At 34.0% G+C, this 21,473-nt stretch overlaps 1 protein-coding gene across 4 annotated transcripts in view; it reads right to left on the reverse strand.

Annotated features, from left to right (window-relative positions):
• LOC118555657 (ankyrin repeat and KH domain-containing protein 1) overlaps positions 1–21,473 on the reverse strand; it is a 90,296-nt gene that overhangs the window by 9,129 nt on the left and 59,694 nt on the right. For 2 of the 4 annotated variants that reach the window (XM_036123908.2, XM_078067410.1), the window contains one exon: positions 14,545–14,783. In XM_036123908.2, coding sequence (XP_035979801.1) covers positions 14,710–14,783 — 74 coding nt within the window. In that variant the 3' untranslated portion in view covers positions 14,545–14,709. Of the gene's footprint in view, positions 1–965; positions 1,069–2,009; positions 2,154–2,364; positions 2,493–5,294; positions 5,383–14,544; positions 14,784–21,473 lie in introns of those variants that run through there. The other 2 variants (XM_078067408.1, XM_078067409.1) reach the window with 2 other exon arrangements.

The following is a 21,473-nucleotide window of genomic DNA, read 5'->3' on the forward strand; positions in this document are numbered from 1 at the left end:
TTGGTCAAGGCCCTCAATACTCTAAATTACTCAAATTGACATAATTTAAAAGAAGCTTCTGCTTGGTGCTGTAACAGTCAACTCTAACCAACTTTTCTTAAATCAAAGAGAAACTAACATATACGCCTCAATGTGATTTCAAAAATCTAGAGCTTGGTTATCATATACTGAATGAAATATGCTCATAAATTTGTTTTTATGTAATTTTTAATACCTTACACATTACCTATTTTATTTCAGGGAACTCATATAAGACAACTATACATGAGTATCAAGGGAAGGTACTTTATATCTACAAGTGAAAAAGCAGGAAAATATCAGAGTTCATAAACTTGAGTCCTTTAAATAGTATATGCTTCTTAATATTTACTTGGATATTATTTATATACTTCCCCCCCCAATGTTTATAGCAGCAATGTCCACAATAGCCAAACTATGGAAAAAGCCAAGATGTCTATATACTTTCTGATAGTTACTTGTCTAGGTTCACATAATGACAGATGTTAGCCCACCATATTCAGCATTACATGAAAGAAACTAAATGTAATTCTTAAACTTCTAACTCCTTCAGTTGCATCAATGCTACAAAGACTTAACTAGACAGCAAACACACATTTCCATTCCTCATATTGTACTATTTAACAAAAGAACTGTCAAATGGAAAATGAATGTCTGATAAATTTTTGTTACTGTAATATAATCAACAACCTGATATGTTTTTTAAGTATTTTTATCTGTGCCAGAAAACTAACCTAGCAGTATGTTAACAAGATAATTAGAAGTCATTTTTCCTAGTATTTATCTTCTTTCTTTTATAAACAGTCTGTGAGACTTAGCATTTGTCAGAATTACCTACCTCAATTAATCCTGGGTACACATTAACTGTATACCATTAAAGTACTTTTATGAATTCATTAATTAGGTGATAAAATACCCATTTTAAGGAAAATAATTCAATAACTAACCTTTTTGTACTCCTAAAAGGGCAGGAGAGTTCTCCTGTGATGTTCTGTCAGGTTCTTGGGGAGGTACAACCATGGCGAGTGTATGCATTGGTACACGTGGAACCTAAAAAGTTAACTCAGAAAAAATATCATCTCAGACCAAAGAATAAAACAAGGGCCCATAAATCAAATGGAAATTTAGATGTTCTTCATATACTACCAAATTCATTGTTTTGTTTCTAAAAAAAAAAAAAAACCAACCAACCAAACAAAAAAAGCCTTCACCAAGGAATAATTTCTGAGAATATTGAATTGGACAAACTCAGGCTATCTATAGGCAGTGAATGATTTAAGCTAAACAGAATTAGTATTACTCTCTTATTAGAGAGAAAGCCTTGTTGGGCCTTGGTTGTTCTGATTATAGCCAGGAGTACACGTCACATATTGACTGGCCAATTTACCCTTGTTCAAATTCTCTATGGGTCAAAAAAAGAAAATCCAACATAGTCCCTAACTGGGGTATTTTAGCAGTTCTCAGGATAACTTTGTAGAAAAGAACTTAAGATTTCACTGAACTTTGTATACTTAGTATACTCTCTATATTCTCTCCATATTTTTAGGTAGGTTTAAAAATTTATCAATTTTTGGTGCATATTTCCTGGTTAATTACACTTTCCTGGTTAACAAAATTAACTATCTCTAGAATAACTAATACTGTCTTGGGAGGTACTAAGGAAGAAGTTGTCCCTTGGTTTAAGGTTATGCTTAATGTATTCATTAAAAACAAATAACCCTAAAGACCTAGCTATAGTAGGTTGGCAACTTGGAAAATTTATATTTATATTTGGTATTAAGTGTTTTTAAAAAAGAAATTTTTTTCAGTAAATAAGGCAATAGGTAATTTTCATGTACTTTTGAAGGAAATAAATCTTAAAGAATTTAGGATCATGTTTATCTCAGTATGTAATAGAAAAGAGAAACAAATCCATTTTCCTTAAAACTAATTTTAAACAAAAACTCCCAATTTGGAGGCTTTATATTTATAAATCAGCTGTTTTATTTTACCTGAGATTGATCTTGAGAAGGTGAGGTGAGCTGAGACACATCTGTAGTAGGAACTGACAGAACATTGTTTGGATAATCCAACAGATAAGAAACAACATTAGTATGGCCACCTTTTGCAGCTTCGATGAGCATCGTCGAGCCATCCTGAGAAAGATGGACAAAACCATTAATCAATTATTTGTAAATTTCTTCTTACAATTGCTATAAACATTTAGTTTCTTAGCAGCCTGTCTAGAATCAAAACTCATCTATAAACAGTAATGAATATGAAGCACTGAGACCAGGCAAACACATCTTCAGTATCTTTTAATAACAATGTATATATTATTCATTTACTTATTTTTAGGTAGAATACCTTGAGTCGATGAGTAGGGTCAGCTCCATGAGCCAAGAGTAGCTCAACAACTGCCAGGTGACCTCCTGCACATGCCAGTGACACTACCGTATGATCATTATTGGCTGTAGCCCTATTCACATTGGCACCTTCAAAGAAATATAAACATCAGTCTTAGAAAAAGGTGGAATCAAGCAAGTTCACAAATAATAGCACTTTAGAGATTTTTTTTTGAAGTATGATGTAGATACAAAAAAGTGCACAAATCATAAGTATATTGTTGAAAACTTTTCACAAAGTGAACACACCTGTGTAACTAGCACCCAGGTCAAGAAACAGAACATTATCCACATACCACAAGTCCCACACCTTGTGCCGTCTTTCAGTCACTACCCACCCTTCCAATAGTACTACTATTCTGACTTCCAAACTGGTTTTAGTTTTTGAACTTTATATGAATGAAATCATACAGTGTACTCTTTTGTGTCTGGCTTCCTTCGCTCAATATAATATTTGTGAGATTCATCCACAATGTTGCGTGTAGCTGTAATTCGTTCATTCAATATCACTTTTAAAATCGAAAATCTACAAGACTAAGATTAATAAATATATACAGGTTAATGTAAGCATCAAATAATATCATTGTATCTAACTGTCAAAATGTTGTAAAGACATTTTTTATCTACTTCTAGAATGTGGCAATATAGCCAGGTCGCAAAGTAGAGAAAACAGATTTTTTAAACAATATTTAAGAGATGTTTAATTCTTCATATTGTATATTTTAAGTTTCAGAGGGACCTGGATATGGAGAGAAGACAAGAATATCCAAAAATGTTATCTGAAAGGCTATTTAGTAAGTTGTTCAATAGCTTTGTTCAACGTGACCTGAAGAAAGTCTAAATGCAAAACCCTTTCTTGGCCTCCTTTTTGATAAATTGTTTTTGACCCCTAAAAAAAATTACAATGTGCCAAAGTCTCAACTAGATAGTTATTCCTTCTTCCTTAATTCCAGACTTAGTTTCTGAAGAGAAAAAAACCCATGGGCAAAACCAATATAATTAATTTAATTTGCAGAAATATCCAGCTGAACCTAATCCTAATTCACATAAAGGCACCTTTTGGGAAGGGCAAGCAAGACACACCAATAAACATTCTTACATTACCAACATGAGATTATTTTTAAAGTTGTTAATAATAAATTTAGATGGCAGGATTGTTTAGCAGTTACTACAGTCTAGAAAGGCTATATAATCGATGTGTTCCTCCTCCTGACAAGTCTGATTACATGCTTAGCAGGGTTGGTGTTGGCTATGATTAGATAACCCCCTTAGTCAAGGAGCCTGAGAGAATTCCAAAGGTTACCCATCTGTTTATTATTACTTCAGTATGCTTGAGGTGAATAGCTTTTACAGACTATGTTATAACACTATGAAAAGATATGCCTTATTTGGTAGCACAAATGTGCTATTAAGAAAATCAACCTAGTTTGAATCCAATTAAAGAAGAAAAGAAGTATTTTTTTTTTAATTTTATTTATTTATTCAACAGAGAGAAACACAGCGAGAGAGGGGAAAGCAGTGGCAGAGGGAGAGGGAGAACCGGACTCCCCGCTGAGCAAGGAGCCTGATGTGGGACTCGATCCTAGGACCCTGGGATCATGACCTGAGTCGAAGGCAGACACTTAATGACTAAGCCACCCAAGTACCCAAGAAAAGAAGTATATTTAAAAGGATAAAATTTTATACTGCTTTCGTAGTGGCACAAAATATCTGAGTTCTATTGGAATGTAGGTTTAAAATTTTATTTATTTATTTATTTTAATAAAATTCTTTTTTTTAGGGGCTCAGTTGGTTAAGTGCCTGCTTTCAGCTCAGGTCATGATCCCAGCGTCCTGGGATTGAGCCCTGCGTTGGGCTCCCTGCTCAGCAGGGAGCCTGCTTCTCCCTCTCCTCCCTTGCTCGTGCCCTCTCTTGCTATCTCTGTCACTGTCTCTGTCTCTCTCTCAAATAAATAAATAAATAGAATCTTAAAAAAATACATTTTATAATTCTTATTTTAACAACATGACATCACCCGAGCAGACTTCCCTTGCATTTTACCATCCTACCCCAGGGTCTTTCATCAAATGCTAGAGTACCTCTAACACTAAACACAGAGTTAGGCTGAACCAAATGAAATCGCTGATATTACCATTTTTGATGTATAAAATGACAGTTTTGTGGTTCAACCTAACATGGGTTTAGCAGTATTTCACTCTTCGTTAGTGAACAGTCTTGAACTATCTCTTCACCCATCATGCAAACTTCTTTGCCTAAATATATACATATATTTTTTTAAAGATTTTATTTATTTGACAGAGAGAGACACAGCGAGAGAGGGAGCACGAGCAGGGGGAGTGGGAGAGGGAGAAGCAGGCTTCCCACGGTGCAGGGAGCCCGATGTGGGGCTCGATCCCAGGACCCTGGGACCATGACCTGAGCCGAAGGCAGACGCTTAACGACTGAGCCACCCAGGCACCCCTGCCTATATATATTCTAATAATAGAACCTCTGGAGGAATATAAAAATTATACATAACACCTTGTATATGTGGTTAATTCAACTGTACAATAAACAGTAGTGCCTCCCCACCCCACCTCCCAGCAGAACTGCCTTATCATTAAGTGCTGAACAATAATCTATCTACTAAATATAGCTGGATGTTTTACATTTGGCTTTTCCAACTTTGGGTAGCAATAATATGCTGCTTAGTTGCCAAAATTCAAATTCAAAACTAATATAGAAAAATCCCAATAAGTACCTCATGAACTCTACACTTACTAAATAAAATATAGCAACAAAAGACTAGGATACAATACTTGTGCTGTAGGAAAAATAGCTCTAACATAAATTGCGCCAGTTTAGGATTTTCTTTTTTCAGATATGATAGCCTCTTACTTGTGCTTCCCTTACCTTTGCTAATAAGAAACTGCACGGTGCACAAATGACCAGCTCTTGCAGCTTTCATCAAAGGTGTTCTTCCACCCTCAGATTCGTGTTCCTATTAAAGAAACAAAAAAACAATCCATCAGTGCCAATTCATTAACCATCTATTTTAAACACAGTACAAATGACACGAGAAATAAGATTTAATACTTACTGTAGCCACTTATAATACCTATCTCAATTCCTTCAAAATGTAGGATTAATTTCAGTCCACAGTAGATGGTATAACTTTTTAAGGGCAAGTTCACTTTTGCATACCAAACAACAGCATTTAAAGATATTACTTATGTTTAGGTTGAGCCTCAAAGAGAAAATAGCTGCATTTTTCTAATCCTAAAGTAAAAAAGATGTTTTCCTAACTATTCACATCAATTGTAAAAAAAGAACCTTAGTCTTACACGTGATTAAGAAGAACCTGATCTTACCATATTAGAAACCGATAAGAACACTATCATAGGACAGAAACCAGTTCTCTCTTTTTTAAAATTTTATTTATCCAGAAACCAGTCTCTAAAGAAGAACACTAAACACTATGGTATTTCAAGAGTAAAGAGAAAAGAAAAAAGGAGAAAACATACCAACAAGCAGACATTTTTTTAGACTAGAAATTAAATATGTGAATAGTGAAAGGCAAAAGAAGCAGTTTTATAATAGCAGAAAGATTGTTATTCCTTCTAGGAAGTTTGCCAGCAAGAGAAGTGAATGATAAAACAGCTTGCTACCATCCTAATATCAAATGCCCCTAAAATGAGCTTGCTAATATGCTAAGTAGTACTGCTGGGAGAACTGTGAACTCTTATTACATTCATCTAAGTATTAAAATGTAGCTGACTGATGAGCACTGGGTGTCGTATATAAGTGATGAACCACTGAATTCTACCCCAGAAACCAATCTTGCACTGTATGTTGAGTATAAACAAATAGGGAGCCTGGGTGGCTCAGTCGGTTGGGCATCTGCCTTCAGCTCAGGTCATGATCCCAGGGTCCTGGGATCAAGTCCCGCATCAGGCTCCCTGCTCAGCCGGGAGTCTGTTTCTCCCTCTGCCTCTTCCCTCTGCTTGTGCTCTCTCTCTCTCAAATAAATAATAAATAAAAATAAATAAATAAAATAAAATGTAGCTGATATACTGCTTCTATGAAAAGTTCGCTCACTTATCCCGTTTCATTATGTATGTAAACATTAATTTCTGTTGTTCTGGTCCTCTTTTGTTACTAAGAAAAACTTGATAAAGGGGCGCCTGGGTGGTTCAGTCTCTGCCTTTGGCTCAGGTCATGATCCCAGACTCCTGGGACTGAGCCCCACGCAGGGCTCCCTGCTCAGCGGGGAGTCTGCTTCTCCCTCCCCCTCTGCCCCTCCACCCCACTAGTGTGTATGCTCTCTCTCTCAAATAAATAAATAAAATCTTAAAAAAAAAAACTTGATAAAGAACAGTGCTTAAGTCAAGCTTTACTTCAGCTCTATTCTAGTTAACTCTGAGAATCCTTTAGCTACCATAGTCAACTTAAAAATAGTGTGCTCAGGGCACCTGGCTGGCTCAGCCAGTGGACTATGCAACTCTTGATCTCTGGGGTTGAGTTCGAGTCCCACATTGGGTGTGGAAATTACTTAAAAAATAAAAATTTTTAAAAATATTTATTTATTTATTTATTTATTTGAGAGAGAGAGAGAGAATAAGCAGGAGAGGCAAAGAGAGAGAGAGAAAATCTCAAGCAGACTCCACGCTGAGCGTGGAGCCCAATATGGGGGGGCTTGATCACATGACCCTGGGATCATGAACTGAGATGCAATCAAGAGTCAGAGGCTTAACCAGCTAAGCCACCCAGGTGCCCCTAAAAAATAAAATCTTAAAAAAGTATATAGTGTGCTCTGCCAATAGCATACTTTTCAGTCTGTTTATACAACTATACCTAATCTACAACTTAGGCAAACTAACAATGAGAAATAAGTAGATTGTCAACCCAGTGGAAACTTTAAACTGGCCTGCAGTGACAAGAATTGCACTCTAAAAGAGATTTAAAAATTTTTATCTTGATAGTACAGAATCTCTCAACCTCTTATAAAAATTAATTTATGTTTTGACTTCTTGTTATATATATTGATGAGATGACAATCTTTACTAACTTTAAAATATAGAAGATGGTTAATACAGGTGATGCCAAAATCATTTGGCTTTAGAATGGATTTTGAATTTACATTCAAATGTAGGCAAATCTAACATTCTGGCAATTTACTTAAAACAAAATGCAATATACATATGAAGATCTTATTCAGAAAGACCTTGAAAGTTGTTCAGTTTTTCCATTTCACTTTTTTTCTGAATTATCAATGCAATCAATTACATACTGGAAATAAATTGCTCCTTTGGCAATTTGTTATTTCCACTCCTAACTCAAGGCCTTTCTGCTCAAGCTGTTCTTTCTTCCCTGTAACACTTCTCTATTAGCTCGTTTTCATCCTTCACATCTCAAGCCAAGTGTTATTTCCTCAAGGTAGACCTCCCTGAACTTCCTGACCCAATTATGCTTTCTATTACAAATTTTCCTTGACTTATGATGGGGTTATGTACAGATAAACCCATTTTAAGTTGAAAATATCTTAAGTTGGAAGTGCATTTTATACACCTAACCTACTGAATATCATAGCTTAGCTAAGCCTACCTTAAACATGCTCAGAGCATTTGCCCACAGCTGGGACAAAATCACCAAGCACAAAGTCTACTTCATAATAAAGTACTTAAAATCTCATGTTATGAATGAATTCTGTACTGAAAGTGAAAAACAGAATGGTTTTATGAGTTCATAATGGTTGCGAGTGCATTGGTTGTTATCCTTGGCTCACCGTAGCTGCTGCTCATTGCTGTTGCCCAGCATCCTGAGAGTATCTTACCATATATCGCCAGCCCAGGAAAATTTCAAAATTCAAAATTCGAAGTATGGTTTCTACTGACTGCGTATCACTTTTGCACCATCATAAAGTCGAAAAATCGTAAGTGAACCATCGTAAGTCCGGGACCATCTGTATGGACATAGCTATATGAACCACTCCTTCATAAGTTTCAATCATATATTAGTTTGTATAACTATTTGGCTAACATGTCTCTGCCACTAAACTGTAAGCTCCATGAGAACACCAATCGTGTCCATTTTTGCTTACCATTACATACCTAATGTCTAAAACAATAAAGTGAGTGAATACGGTTTACCAAGAAGGAACCTACGTGTAACTGACCTCTCAAATCTTCCCTCTTAGTACTGAGGTTTGAAGTTTTAATTTTCTACTAGGTAAATAAGAGAAAGAAAAGTTAATTTAACAAGAAATTAAGGGTAGTAGCTAAACTCAGAGTTAGACATTCATTATCTGCGTTTGATAATACACTGTTACTAGAACATGGGTGGGCAATATTAACGTCACTTTTTTTTTCCTTTTTCTTTCTTTCTTATCTCTTAGGCCTAGCAGTGGCACCCGGCAGCATATCTAGGTCCTGTGAGTAATGACAAAGACAAAAGACTGTGAAAGCCCTCCTTTAGAATAAACTTTTAAAATAACTGTTAGTTCTGCATATATAAAATATTACTATAGCTCTTATAAGAAAAAACATCATATAGTCCCAAGATCCTCACCCCAAGTTAAATTTCAAAATTCAATATACTAATAAAATTTCTGAAATAAAAGGTGTGAAAAGCTGTCTATTTTCCTTGCATTCTTTGGTTTTGAAAAACATAATTTGAGAAAATGGTAGGTAAAATAATGCCCCAACTTTATAATGTATTTATATTTCATGTCCTAAAATCAATAATGTAAATCCTACAACATATGTAATTTGCCCCAAAATATCTGACCACTAAATCCTTCTCTTAAAATAGGAAATCAGGGGCACCTGGGTGGCTCAGTCGGTTGAGTGGCCAACTCCTGATTTTGGCGTGGGTCATGATCTTGGGGTCTGGGGATAGAGCCCCGCATTGGGCTCTGCACTCAGCGGTGAGTCTGCTTGAGCCTCTCTCTCTCTCTGCCCCCCCACCCCTGCTCTTTTGTACGCACGTGCATGCGCTCTCTCTCACTGTAAATAAATAAATCTCTAAAATAGGAATCAAATTTGTATATACTACTTACTTATGAATGTTGGGTTTGTTAGCAAAGCCAATATTTGTTCAGATCAATCAAATTTTAGGATATAATTTATGGTATTTTTCCTTCATAAACACAGAAAGTTATTTTTCAAAGTTATGAACTTAAATATTGCACATTGTAACACTTCTTCTTTCTCTGTTCTTGGAAACAGCTAGAACAATATAGGGTTTATTTATTCCTTGAACATTTGGTAAAACTCACCTATAAATTCATCTGAGCTTCTTCCTTTCACTGGATGGATGACTTTAAACTACAGATTCAATGTGTAATATACTTATTGTTCTACTGAGGTTTCCTATTCATGAGTCAATTTTGATAAATTTATATATTCACAGAAAAAAATCAGCATTTATTTCATGTATTGATTGTTCATATGATTACCTTATAAATTTTAAAGATCTCTACTGTATCATATAGTTATAACTCCCTTTAAATTTCTACCATTTACCTGTGCCTTTCCCCCTTTTAAATAAAAGTCTGCCTTATTTTATCTATTTCAGTAGTTGTGTTTTGTTGTTGTTGTTAAACCAGCTTTTAAGTTTGCTTTTCTTCCCTATTTTTTATCCCTATTTTTTGTTGTTTTCTATTCTATTAACTTTGTTTTTATCTTTATTAGTTCCTTACTTCGTGGTGCTATTTGTTGTTCTTTTATTAGCTTCATTTACTTTCATTTTACATATATAAAAAAACCTTTCCTTCTAAGGTCCACTTTAGCTGTATCCTCCCACCTAAGTTTTGATGTGTAGTTTTTGTGATAATTTCTTTGTAATTTTTACTATGATTCCCTCATTAACCCATGAATTATGTACAAGTGTTTTCATTTTCTAGGTGAATGGGATTTTTAAAAAAGGTTTTATTGTTAATTTGTAATTTTAAAGCAATAGAGATCAAAGAATTTAGTCCATGTGACTAAGGAGTTTGTTTTAAAGACTTTGTAGCCTAAAACATGGACAATTTTTAAACATGTTCCATGTATTGGAAAAGAATACATAGTATATATAGTGGAAACAGAATGTTAGCTATTTACAAGAGCAAATCTGATTTTTCTATTCTTAACAATTGTTTTATCTGTTTGATCAGCTTCATACAGAAGTCTGTGGAAAAAATCTATCACCACAAATGCAGACCTATCTTTCTTGTAACTTTGTAATTTTCTATTTTTTTTAGAAGGTAGATTATTAGTTACTATTAATAACTGACTGTTATTATCAGTTGAAGGAACATTTATCTCTAAAAATGCTTTTGGCTTAAAATCTCATTTCATTGGATATTAATGTTGCCTTACAGAACTTTTTCCATCACTTTGTCAACCTTCCCCTATCAGTTGCTTTAGATTTATCCCTTGAAGACAGAATTTGCTAGATTTTGATTTTTAATCTAATTCAAAAGTCTTTCCCTTTAACAGCTGTGTTCAATAGATTTATATTTGTTCTGATTACTGATATATTTTGCTAAAAAGAAATCTTTAAAGTTATTCAGTACCTGATCCTCCTCTCCTGAACAACACAGGGACCCTAGCATGGCTTTTCAACCTTCTAACACATCCTTCTGAATTTCATGCTATTGCTGTCTAGAATTTTAGTATTACTTTGGTTTTAAGCATAAAAATCTAGGTTTTGTATTAAAAAATTTATATTTATAATATGTTTTACTAATTTCTTTGCTTACCGTAGCTTCCTGCATCCCACGCCTTCCTCCAGGATATATCTGTCTCCTTATTGATGTACATATCTTTTAGTAGTTCTTTTGGCAAGGATCTGAGGTGGTAAGCTCTTTCATTCTTTGTAGATCTGAAAATAAGCTTATTTTTCCTTCTCTGGAAGAGTAGTCGAGTACAGAATTCTATTTTTTTTTTCTTGGTATTTGGAGGGTATTACTTCCCACTGTCTTCTGTGATTATTATTGTTGATGAGAATCTGTCAAAAATTTGATTGTTGTTCCTTTGAAGTAATGCATTTTTTCCCCTCTAGTAGCTTCTAAGATATTGTTCTTTATCTTTCAAATTCTACAGTTTCATTTGTTTTACTTATTAATTTTTCAATCAAGTATTTATGTCTGGCTTCAATTTCAGAAAATTCTCTATCATTATCTCTTCAAACATTGCCTCTACTTTGTATTTCTATCCTCTCATTCAGGAACTTCAAATGTGTGGTAGAGCTTCTCAATCTACCCTCTTTTTCTCAATTTCTCTTTCATAAAATCTTCCATTTCTTTATCTTTACGCTTTATTGTGTTATTTCTTGTTTAATCACCTGAGTCACTAATTTTTTATTCAACTGTGTCCAATATACTATTTATCCCATATATTTTTTATTTCCACAACTTTCCTCTCACAAAGTTTAAATTTTTTATTTCATACCCATCTGTTCTTAATTCATAATTATTGGCTTTTGTCTCATGTTGTTTTATGGCTACTGGTTATAGTTTAAAATAAGCATGTTTAAAGTCTTTTATTTCAATTGCCTGGGCTTGTATTCTCCAGTTTTGCTGTTTTGTTTGTTTGCTTACATTTTGACTATCTCTCCATGTAGATTTGCTCTTGAGCTTCATAATTTTTTTTTGAAAAGCTCATTTTGCATGAGAGCTTTTTCTTTTATTTCTATCCACAAATTTATCCCTTCTCATCAAATGGTCTGAAAACTGCCTGAATCTGGCCCTAAAAGTCCATTTCAGCAGATCTTTCATTGGCAACTTAAACTTCTGGTCTCCTGGAGTTATTTCAGTTCTGCTCACTAAATCAAAAAATAGTGTATTCCAAGTTCTTAGTTACACTGTTGTCTTTGCATCTTCATTCTACCAAGAACAAATCATTTCTAACTGGAACTGTAGGAAGTTGCTTGCAGCTTTTTTTCCGTTTTTGTTCACAGGTGGGGCAATAAGGTCCCAGTTCCTTGCTTCAGTCAAGTAGACTAGATTTACTAGCCTGCTCCATTTGCGATGCTTTCAGTCCCTATTGCCCTACAGAAATTGAAATCCCATCCCCCATAGCCCCCCTTTTTAAAAATTTTAATTCTCCTTGGGCCTATAGCTTCAGCTGTGGATCCATGCTCCATTTCTAGTCCAGTGTTCTTTAATCTTGTTTCTGACTATAGCTACATAATTTTAGCTTAGTTTGTTTTTCTCCCCTATTTTATTTATTATATCTACATACTTGAAACAATAGAGAGCAGAGAGCTTTCAAAATATACTAACACTGACTTTACCTTCTTGACTGGATGTCATTTGTACTTATATTTAACAAACTTGAGATAGCTGAAAAGGACTCATTCAACATACAATAACCTAGAAAGAGAGAACTTGGTCTTCAAAAAGAAAAGGTATTAGGAGTTTTGTGTATTCACAAATAGCTTTAGATCAAGAAAAAATAGATAAGTTTTCTAGCTTTGAATAGTAAAACTAAAAAAATATGTATATATGTTATTCCTTAATAAAAAGTTAACATATAAAAAGTGGGAGGTCATATTTAAAGTTAATTAAGGTAAGCTAATCAATAATGGTTGAAATATATTGATAAATGGATAATTAGAACTTTATAAGTCCCCTAAAATCTTATCCATGAAAAATACACTGCAAAGTTCTGGTTCTGATGAATAAGCACCTAGGAGGAAATAGATGCGTTTTTTTCCCAATTGGACTTAGATAACAAAATTTAATTTAAAATTAGGTTTATTTTTTAAAAAGTAAGTTGATTTCCTTTAAAATCACAGCCATGGACACCCAAGTTATACATCTAAGGATTTTAACTATATCAGAGGCAGTACTTCTTTGAGTTGGAGGAGGAGATTGTCAAGGGAAAGACCAGAATCACAGGAGAGGGAGGGAGACTGTTTTATACTATATATGTACTAGAGGAGTCTGATGGTCTCCCCTGGGGGTATGTTCTTCCAATCCACCACTGTATTTTAATTATTACCTTAGTGATCTGCTGTTACTGATCTTATTCATATCTCTTAGGACAACTGAGATGGAAAAAAGATTGAGGTACTACTCTAGGGCTTGTGTTTAGCTCAGTTTCTAAAAATCGCAAGTAACAAAGAGAAAAACCAAACTTACTCGGTTTGGCGGGAGGAAGAATGATGGATTATTGAGCAAAGATGGAAAAGGAAGAGAACTCAACACTGATGCAGAATAATCTACGGACTCTAGCAATGTCTCAAAGTGTGGAATATGGAAAACTTGCCATCAGAATCTCCTGGGATATCATTTAAAATGCAGATTCCCCACTTCAGATCTGCTGAATCTGAACCTCTAATAAAAGTGGGCCACAAAAGTCATTTAAAAAAGGTATCCCAAGTTTTTGAGACTTACAGCTTAGAGAGAGAGATTTATAATCATGTTTCCTTTAACCAATCTGAGGAGAGAGAAATATTTTATTTGAAATAACACTCAGCTTTACATTTTTGATAGGAGCCTGAGATACTATACAACTGAGTAAAAATTCATATTTTCACATAATGTTTTGTGAAATATATTTAGAATGAATATAGCAACTTCTCATTCAACAAGCCAATAATGAAGATGCTTAATAAGCATTATGATTAAGAGTGGCTTGATACTGAAAAATTTATTTTAGAAGGCCTAAGCTAATTGTGATACAATCACAATTTATTCCTGATTTTAAAATTAAGCACTGTTTGCTGAGTTTAAACAAATCTCTCTGGATTAAAATGGACACTAAATTTGATTGATTCTTAAAACCACATGAGGCAGAAATTCAAAACATTTTCTAAAAAGAAATGTTTGCTTATGAATAAGCATTTACCTTCTTAAAAACCAATTTCAAAATTAAATTACAGGGGATAATTTTAACTTTATAGAAATTAATGGTATGAATAATAGAGTAAATGTTTCACTTATTTTTTTGTTTATTTGAGGATTATATAAAAAACAATCCAATATAACTCCCTAAGTCTGAGTTTCAGATATTTGATAAACAAAGTTGAATGCAAAGGACTAGAATTTCTCTCTGTAGTATGTTGAATCTCCCAGTAAGGAAGAATGCAAAAGAACTATCTGAATAAGAAAATCTATTTTCACCTAAGAAATTTTTTAGGAATACCACATAAAAAGAATACTAAGGAAGCAAACTACTAGTAACATAAATCTCTTTTTATTGGAACTTCATAATCTTTTTCAATTGAAGAAGATTTCCTTTGTCACCCAGCAAGGTCCTGGAACTTCTTGGCTGGAATTCAGATATCCAGAGTTCTGGTTACCTACAACATCTATTCCTTATGTAGTAGCTTACAAGCATCAAAGGCCTCCCTCACCTGATGCTTGGCCGGATCTATGCCCTCCAAAATAGTCTTCATGTCCTCCTGCTTGTCCTGTGAAAGGAAAAAGAAGAACTCACGGATCTTATTCCAAAAATAAAAATCACAGTTGGCCATGAAGACCTTGTGACTGGTATTTCAGGTGCTGGGCTTTGTAAACTCAGAATCTCCAACTAAAAAGATTCTCATCTATGGAGACCATAATCTCAGAAGCAGACTATGATTTTTTTTTTAAGGGTCTGATAATGTTGTTCTCTACAATATAACTTCAATATAAACTTTAACACACAGAAAAATTCTGCTGAATTACTTGAACTCATGCCTTTGTCTTTAAATACAACTAGAGCCACAGAATCAAGAGCAGTGTCTTAATATCTAACCAAGGAAAATAATTAAATCAAAGAATTTGGGAATATCGGAAGTTGGGAGAAAAAGTAAGGAAAATACTATAAAGTGTTTAAATAGTTATATAGTTTTCTCCCTGATTATAAATGTCCTTAGTACTCATACTTTTCAACTAAAACAGGAACTTCCAAAGAACCTGATATATGGAAGAGATCTATTTTCTCTCAATCTAGACCTGTGACAGAGAGAAAGTACTTGAAGGTGAGACAGGGATACAGTAGAAGAAACAGCAATAAGCTTTTCAGTCACTAACCAGGATCAACTAAGTCTCCAAATAAAAGAAACATGGCCTAGAAAAGCTTCACTCTTTCTTCTTTTTTTAAAAAAAAGATTTATGTATTTTAGAGAGAGAAAAAGAGCAAATGCACGCCCGAGCACTTGTGCAAACGCAGCATGCACAAGGGGAGGGGCAGAGGAAGGGGGAGAGAATCTCAAGTGGACTGCCCGCTGAGTAGGGAGCTCACAGGTGCGGGGGCAGGGCTCATCTCATGACCCTTGAGATCACGACCGGAGCTGAAATCTAAGTCTGGCGCTTAACCACCTGAGCCACCCAGGCGCTCCAAGAAAACTTCACTCCTAAGTCACTGCTACCTCTTACTTGGGTGATGTGCTTATTACGGGGATGTATGCTCCTATGGTAGACATTTGGTGAGAAAGTATGCTGAGACAACTATATAATTTGAAGAAGCTATTCGGATTTACTTCCTCTCCCTGTCCCATCCCCACATGATGTTCAACAAATAGCAAGCCTCATTCCAATACAAATAATAAGCACAGAGTATCCAACAGAGAACCTACTAAGAAATTCCTACAAAAATGGAAACAATAAAATTTTAGTCAAATATCCCCTATACTTCCAAATAAATTAAAGAGAACCTGAACTCTTTAAATAACTGAACAAAGTGATATAACAACAAGAAGAGATCTAAAAGTAAGTTGGAAGAAAGAACAGAAGAAACTAAGTAATAATGAAATAATGAAACTACGAAAACCACATAGAAGCAGAAATGTACAGAAAAATAGTGACCTGGAGGATGGGCTTAAGAAAAACAATTCAGAGGAAAAAAGAAATGCAAAGAATTAGACATAAAGATAAAAGAAACAAGAAAAATCCAATATACGAACAATAAATAACCCAGAAGAAAACAGAATAGAAAAAGAAGCATTCAAGGATATAATACAAGAAAACTGAAGGAGAGGGAGAAGACCTAAGAGGATGACCTAAACTTCTTACTAGTTTCCAGGAAAAATTAATATATAATAATAAACACCAAGACATATTCTGATGAAATCACAGAGGTTTAAAAGTATAATGAAAGACTCTTATGATAATCCAGGCAAAAAAGGGAAGTTACTTACACATAATGGGGAATATTCTAGCAAGCTTTGGAAATACTCAGTACCAGAAGACAGTAGAATAGAGGGTTTAAAACTTTGAGGAGAAAAAAGAAGCAATTCAATAATTCTCTATATAGCTACATTCATTTATAAATACAACATATAGTAGTCTCAAAAATGCGAGCACCTGTGAATTCATTTTTTGGGAGAGGAAAGTAAATTCAAATCAAAATACCAACATCAACCAGCCAAAAGGTGAGTCAGGTTTAGGAACTTAGGAATTATGAGGCTACATACTACAAAACAGTAGTATGATAAACACTGAATCCCCTAAATATACAGTTAAACAGCTGTGAGAAATACTGTCAAAAAACAGACTGCAAATATAAATGTTATAAAATCATGACAATGCAAAAATAAAATATGCAAATACTATGGTGGAAGATACATTATTCTCCTCTTTCAGAATGAAGTCAATAGATATTGTCTGAATATCTGATTTTTTTGAAAAAGTCAATGTTAAGGAAATTAAAAAATATTTCAAAATTTGCATTTGTAGATGATGTCTGAATACTCTTTCAGAAAGTAACTTTACACTTGTGTTTTATGTAGTTCACAAAAGCTTTGAGAGCAATTAATAAGCAGCTCAGAGAGCTAGTTGGAACACAGAAAGATTTTTTAGATAAAACAAACACGGGGACTATGATCAAAGATTAGAAAATTAAACCATCCTGAAAGAAAGAAACAAACAAACAAAGAAAAAGAAAGAACTCTAATTCATGTTAATAAAAATGTGGGGAATCAGGTCTCAACTGTTAAAAGAGATGCAGACTGGTTCAGCATTTTTGAACAATTTGGCAGCAGCTATCAAAATTTTAGATGTGGATCCTCTGATAACCAGTAATTTCATTTCTAGGAATTTATCCCTACAGATATATTCACAAAAGTAGCAAAGATACATAAATATGTTTAACAATACTTAGTGTAGCACATTTATAATATTTAAGAACTGTAATAACCCAGAAGTTTATGAATAAATAAATGGTCAATAAATTACAGAGAACCCTGGGTACCTGTGAAAAAGAATGAGAAATCTATAGGAACTAACACAGAAAAATATTATAAGAAAAAAGTTAGAGAAGAGTATATGTGATAACAAATCCATTCATATAAAACAAGACATACGCTCATATACATGGACTATATATATGCTTGGGGTATAGAAACGTCTAGAAGGACAAATAACATATCGCTGAAATTCAAAAAGAAAATTTATGAAAGAGGACCTGGTCCACATTTCTATTTCATAAGATTTAATATAGATAAATTAATCTTTTAAAACCTTTTCTTTTGAGGGAAGTCCATATCAATTCTCATTTCAAAGGAAATAAATTCCACGAATAAGAACCAGAGAGTGTTAACACATCCATGTCCAAGTCACTTAGTTTCAATTTCAACTATTCTAAAAAAATGCTCAAAAAAGTTCATTTGGCTGGTAGAATACAATCCAAGGAAAGCAAAAAGAGTCAGAGAGCCTACTATACGGTTAGGATGCAAATCAGTGATAGACCATTATGACATATTCAAAGCGCCCAATTTCCTCATCAGTGCCAAAGTGCTTCAACTTTAATAAAATATTAAAAATGTAAAAAAAAATCCTTAAAAGCTATGGTCAACACTATGGAGAAAATCAGTATAGTAAAAAACCAAAATTCTATCTCAGTAAGGAATTATACAAAGCAGTGAACATTGATAACTGTTTCTATCAACATATGTGACTTTTCATCATACACACAGAAAATATCTCTGGAAGGATACCGGAAATGAACATTATTAACAACGGAGAGGGAAAGTAGGTGCCCACAGGACACTTTTATTTTGAATTTTGAACCATGTAAAGATATCACCTATTTAAAACTAAGAAAAAAATTTTCAATTATAAACTTTTTTAAAAAACAACAATTTAGCCACAATAACATGGAAAATAAGAATTGGTACAAGACCAACTTCTACTCAATATGGCAAAGACACCATAATTAGCAATGCTGTGTACCTACCACATTTCTTTAGGCTGGTTCTATTTATTTACTCTGATCCATTTCATCTAAAACAGATTCATTGTGAACATAAAGAAAAAAACATGCTCTATCTCATGTCCTTGGTATCCTCTCCCTCTTCCACCCCTACTTTCAAGGTGGCAAACATCTTAAAGTAAAATGGCATTCTAAATTCCTTGTGTCTCATTGAACACTGCCTGTGTATACTTGAAAGCCAAAGCTGTAAAAATAATCCTACATAAAGGACATTTTGAAAAGTTTTAAGGTATGTAAGATGCGAAGATGTAACACAAGTTTATCCCGCTACTTGATATAAACTTTAACTGCAAGGAAAAAAAAGAATGTATTCATAACTGAATAATTCCAAAGATAACTGAGAGACTTATAATCTTGAGGAAATAGTTCATTTAAAATAAAAATCCATGTCAAGGAAACTCTTCCTCCTTCTTTAGCAGTATTTAAGTAGAATAAAATATTAATAGATGACTTAGGAGCAACGAGGTAATGATTTAGCATTATAATGCCAGATTATTCTTTATTGGGGTAGCCTTACTAAGTCAATTGTGTATTTTAGGGATTAATAATTTTTTTTTTTAAGTAGACTCCCAAACTCATGACCCTGAGATCAAGACCTGAGCTGAGATCAAGAATCGAATGCTTAAAAAAAGAGTCAAATGCTTAACTGACTGAGCCACCCAGGTGCCCCAGGGATAACTTTTATCTATTAAGATAATCTATAAAATATTTTATGACAAGTTAAATCTGCTATTAATTATAATCAACACTGAAAATAATGTTTGGGGTAATTAAAATAGATCTAAAATATATAAATACTTTAAGAGAGAGAATAATTTATATAATACTTAGGACCATTATTAGTAATGATGGTTTATAATCTTTTTTTTTTTTTTTAAAGATTTTATTTATTTATTTGAGAGAGAGAATGAGAGAGAGAGAGAGCGAGAGAGAGCACATGAGAGGGGGGAGGGTCAGAGGGAGAAGCAGACTCCCTGCTGAGCAGGGAGCCCGATGTGGGACTCGATCCGGGGACTCCAGGATCATGACCTGAGCCGAAGGCAGTTGCTTAACCAACTGAGCCACCCAGGCGCCCCTGATGGTTTATAATCTTAAAAATTCATTTTCTTTAAGATCTCATAGCACTTTACACATTCTTGGACTATCAAAACACTCAAGATCATCTAGTCCATCTAGTACCTCCAAATAGGCAATTCACTTGTTCTTCAGAAATCACAAAATTAGATTTCTTAAGTCAGGTAGTTAAAGATCATCTGGTCTAAACCCCTCATAAAAAAAGGAAAAGGAAGAAGAGGAGGAGGTGAGGAAGAAGAGAAGGAAAAGAAACAAAGAAGCCTGGACAATTTAAAAGTCATTTTGCCCAAGGATACCCAGCAGAGCCAAAGAAAGAATATTTACATGACTTGGTAAAATAGCTCAGAAAATAATACTAAATTTCATTTTACAGATGGGAAGATTGAAGCAAATGTTTGCTTATTGTATTAATCAGTGATTTGATGGCTATACTGAAAACTTAGATGTCCTGTCTAATGTTCCATAGCATTGGTTCTTTTTATTTATTTTTTAAAAAGATTTTATTTATTTTCTTGACAGAGAGAGGCACAGCGAGAGAGGGAACATAAGCAGGGAGAGTGGGAGAAGGAGAAGCAGGTTTCCCGCCAAGCAGGGAGCCCGATGCAGGGCTCGATCCCAGGACCCTGGGATCATGACTGGAGCCAAAGGCAGACGCCTAACAGACTGAGCCACCCAGGCGCCCCCTTTTTTTTAGTTCTTTTTAAACAACTAAGTGTAGCCTTTGCCACTCATTAGACTTCCATTCAGATACAGGATTATAGGATATCTTACATAAGCCTTTCTTCCTATAGTAAGTTCTACTTTCAAGTAGCAATGCTGGCCTATAAAATGCTAAGTTGGGTCACTAAATCTCTCTATATAAACATAACCAGAATGTACTTACATTCCCTAATACCTATGTTAGTTGTTTATCAAGGAAGTACTCCTTGAGTTCGGAACTTATTGATCAGTTATACTACAATTACCTCTTCTAGAAATGAAAGGCCAAGGAGTTGGGAGACTTATTTAACTGATTTATATATCACTCTTTCTCTCATTTCAAATTGAGCTTTGCTGGTAAATATATGTGAAGGAAATTCTACAGATGACAATTATTTCTTTTATCTTAACAAAGGTACCAAAGTTTTAGTACTAAAATTAACATGTCATGATGAAAAGAGTAAGATTCTATCTTCTTCACAAATGGTTTGGAAAACATAAACACCAAATCAAAACACCTCTGACATGTTAGTCAACACAAAGTCAAAATTAAAAGCAAGCAAGAGAAAAAAAGCAGAGTTTTACAATCAAATCAAACTGCTGAATAGTTAACAATGCAAATTCTCCACCTTGAACTTGAAAAGTAATAGTATTAAGACTGTGGTAAAAGAAATCAAGCCATAAGTGCTTTAGCTAAAGCTAGCTAGCTACAGAGACGAGAATAAGTATGAAATACTAAAACTTTGCCTTCTGGTCTAAAGACTAGTAATTGGGGAAAATAACCTAGAGTAATAAAGAACACCAGAGTAGTGTCTAAAAGACTATAGGAGTTAGGTCAATTTCAGTTATGAAAAGGTGTTATTAGTAATTTCTGATCAAAGAGTTCAGTATCAAATGTGTGAGGACACAAATAATATGAAAATTTCTTTACAGAAAAAAAAGATTAAGTAGTTTCCAAAGGAAGTTTTTTTAAAAAAATATTTCTTTTAGATTTTAAGTAATGCTAATGCATTTTAATACAAATTTTCTTACAGTGGGTTTACATCATATACCTATAATCGTATCAAATACTAAAAATAAACCTGGGCCCAATAAACAAAGATGCTATGCAGAGAAAGAAAACACATAAAGGAAT

This window comes from Halichoerus grypus, chromosome 2 (genome assembly GCF_964656455.1).
Source record: "Halichoerus grypus chromosome 2, mHalGry1.hap1.1, whole genome shotgun sequence".
In the NCBI taxonomy this organism is placed as follows: domain Eukaryota; kingdom Metazoa; phylum Chordata; class Mammalia; order Carnivora; family Phocidae; genus Halichoerus; species Halichoerus grypus.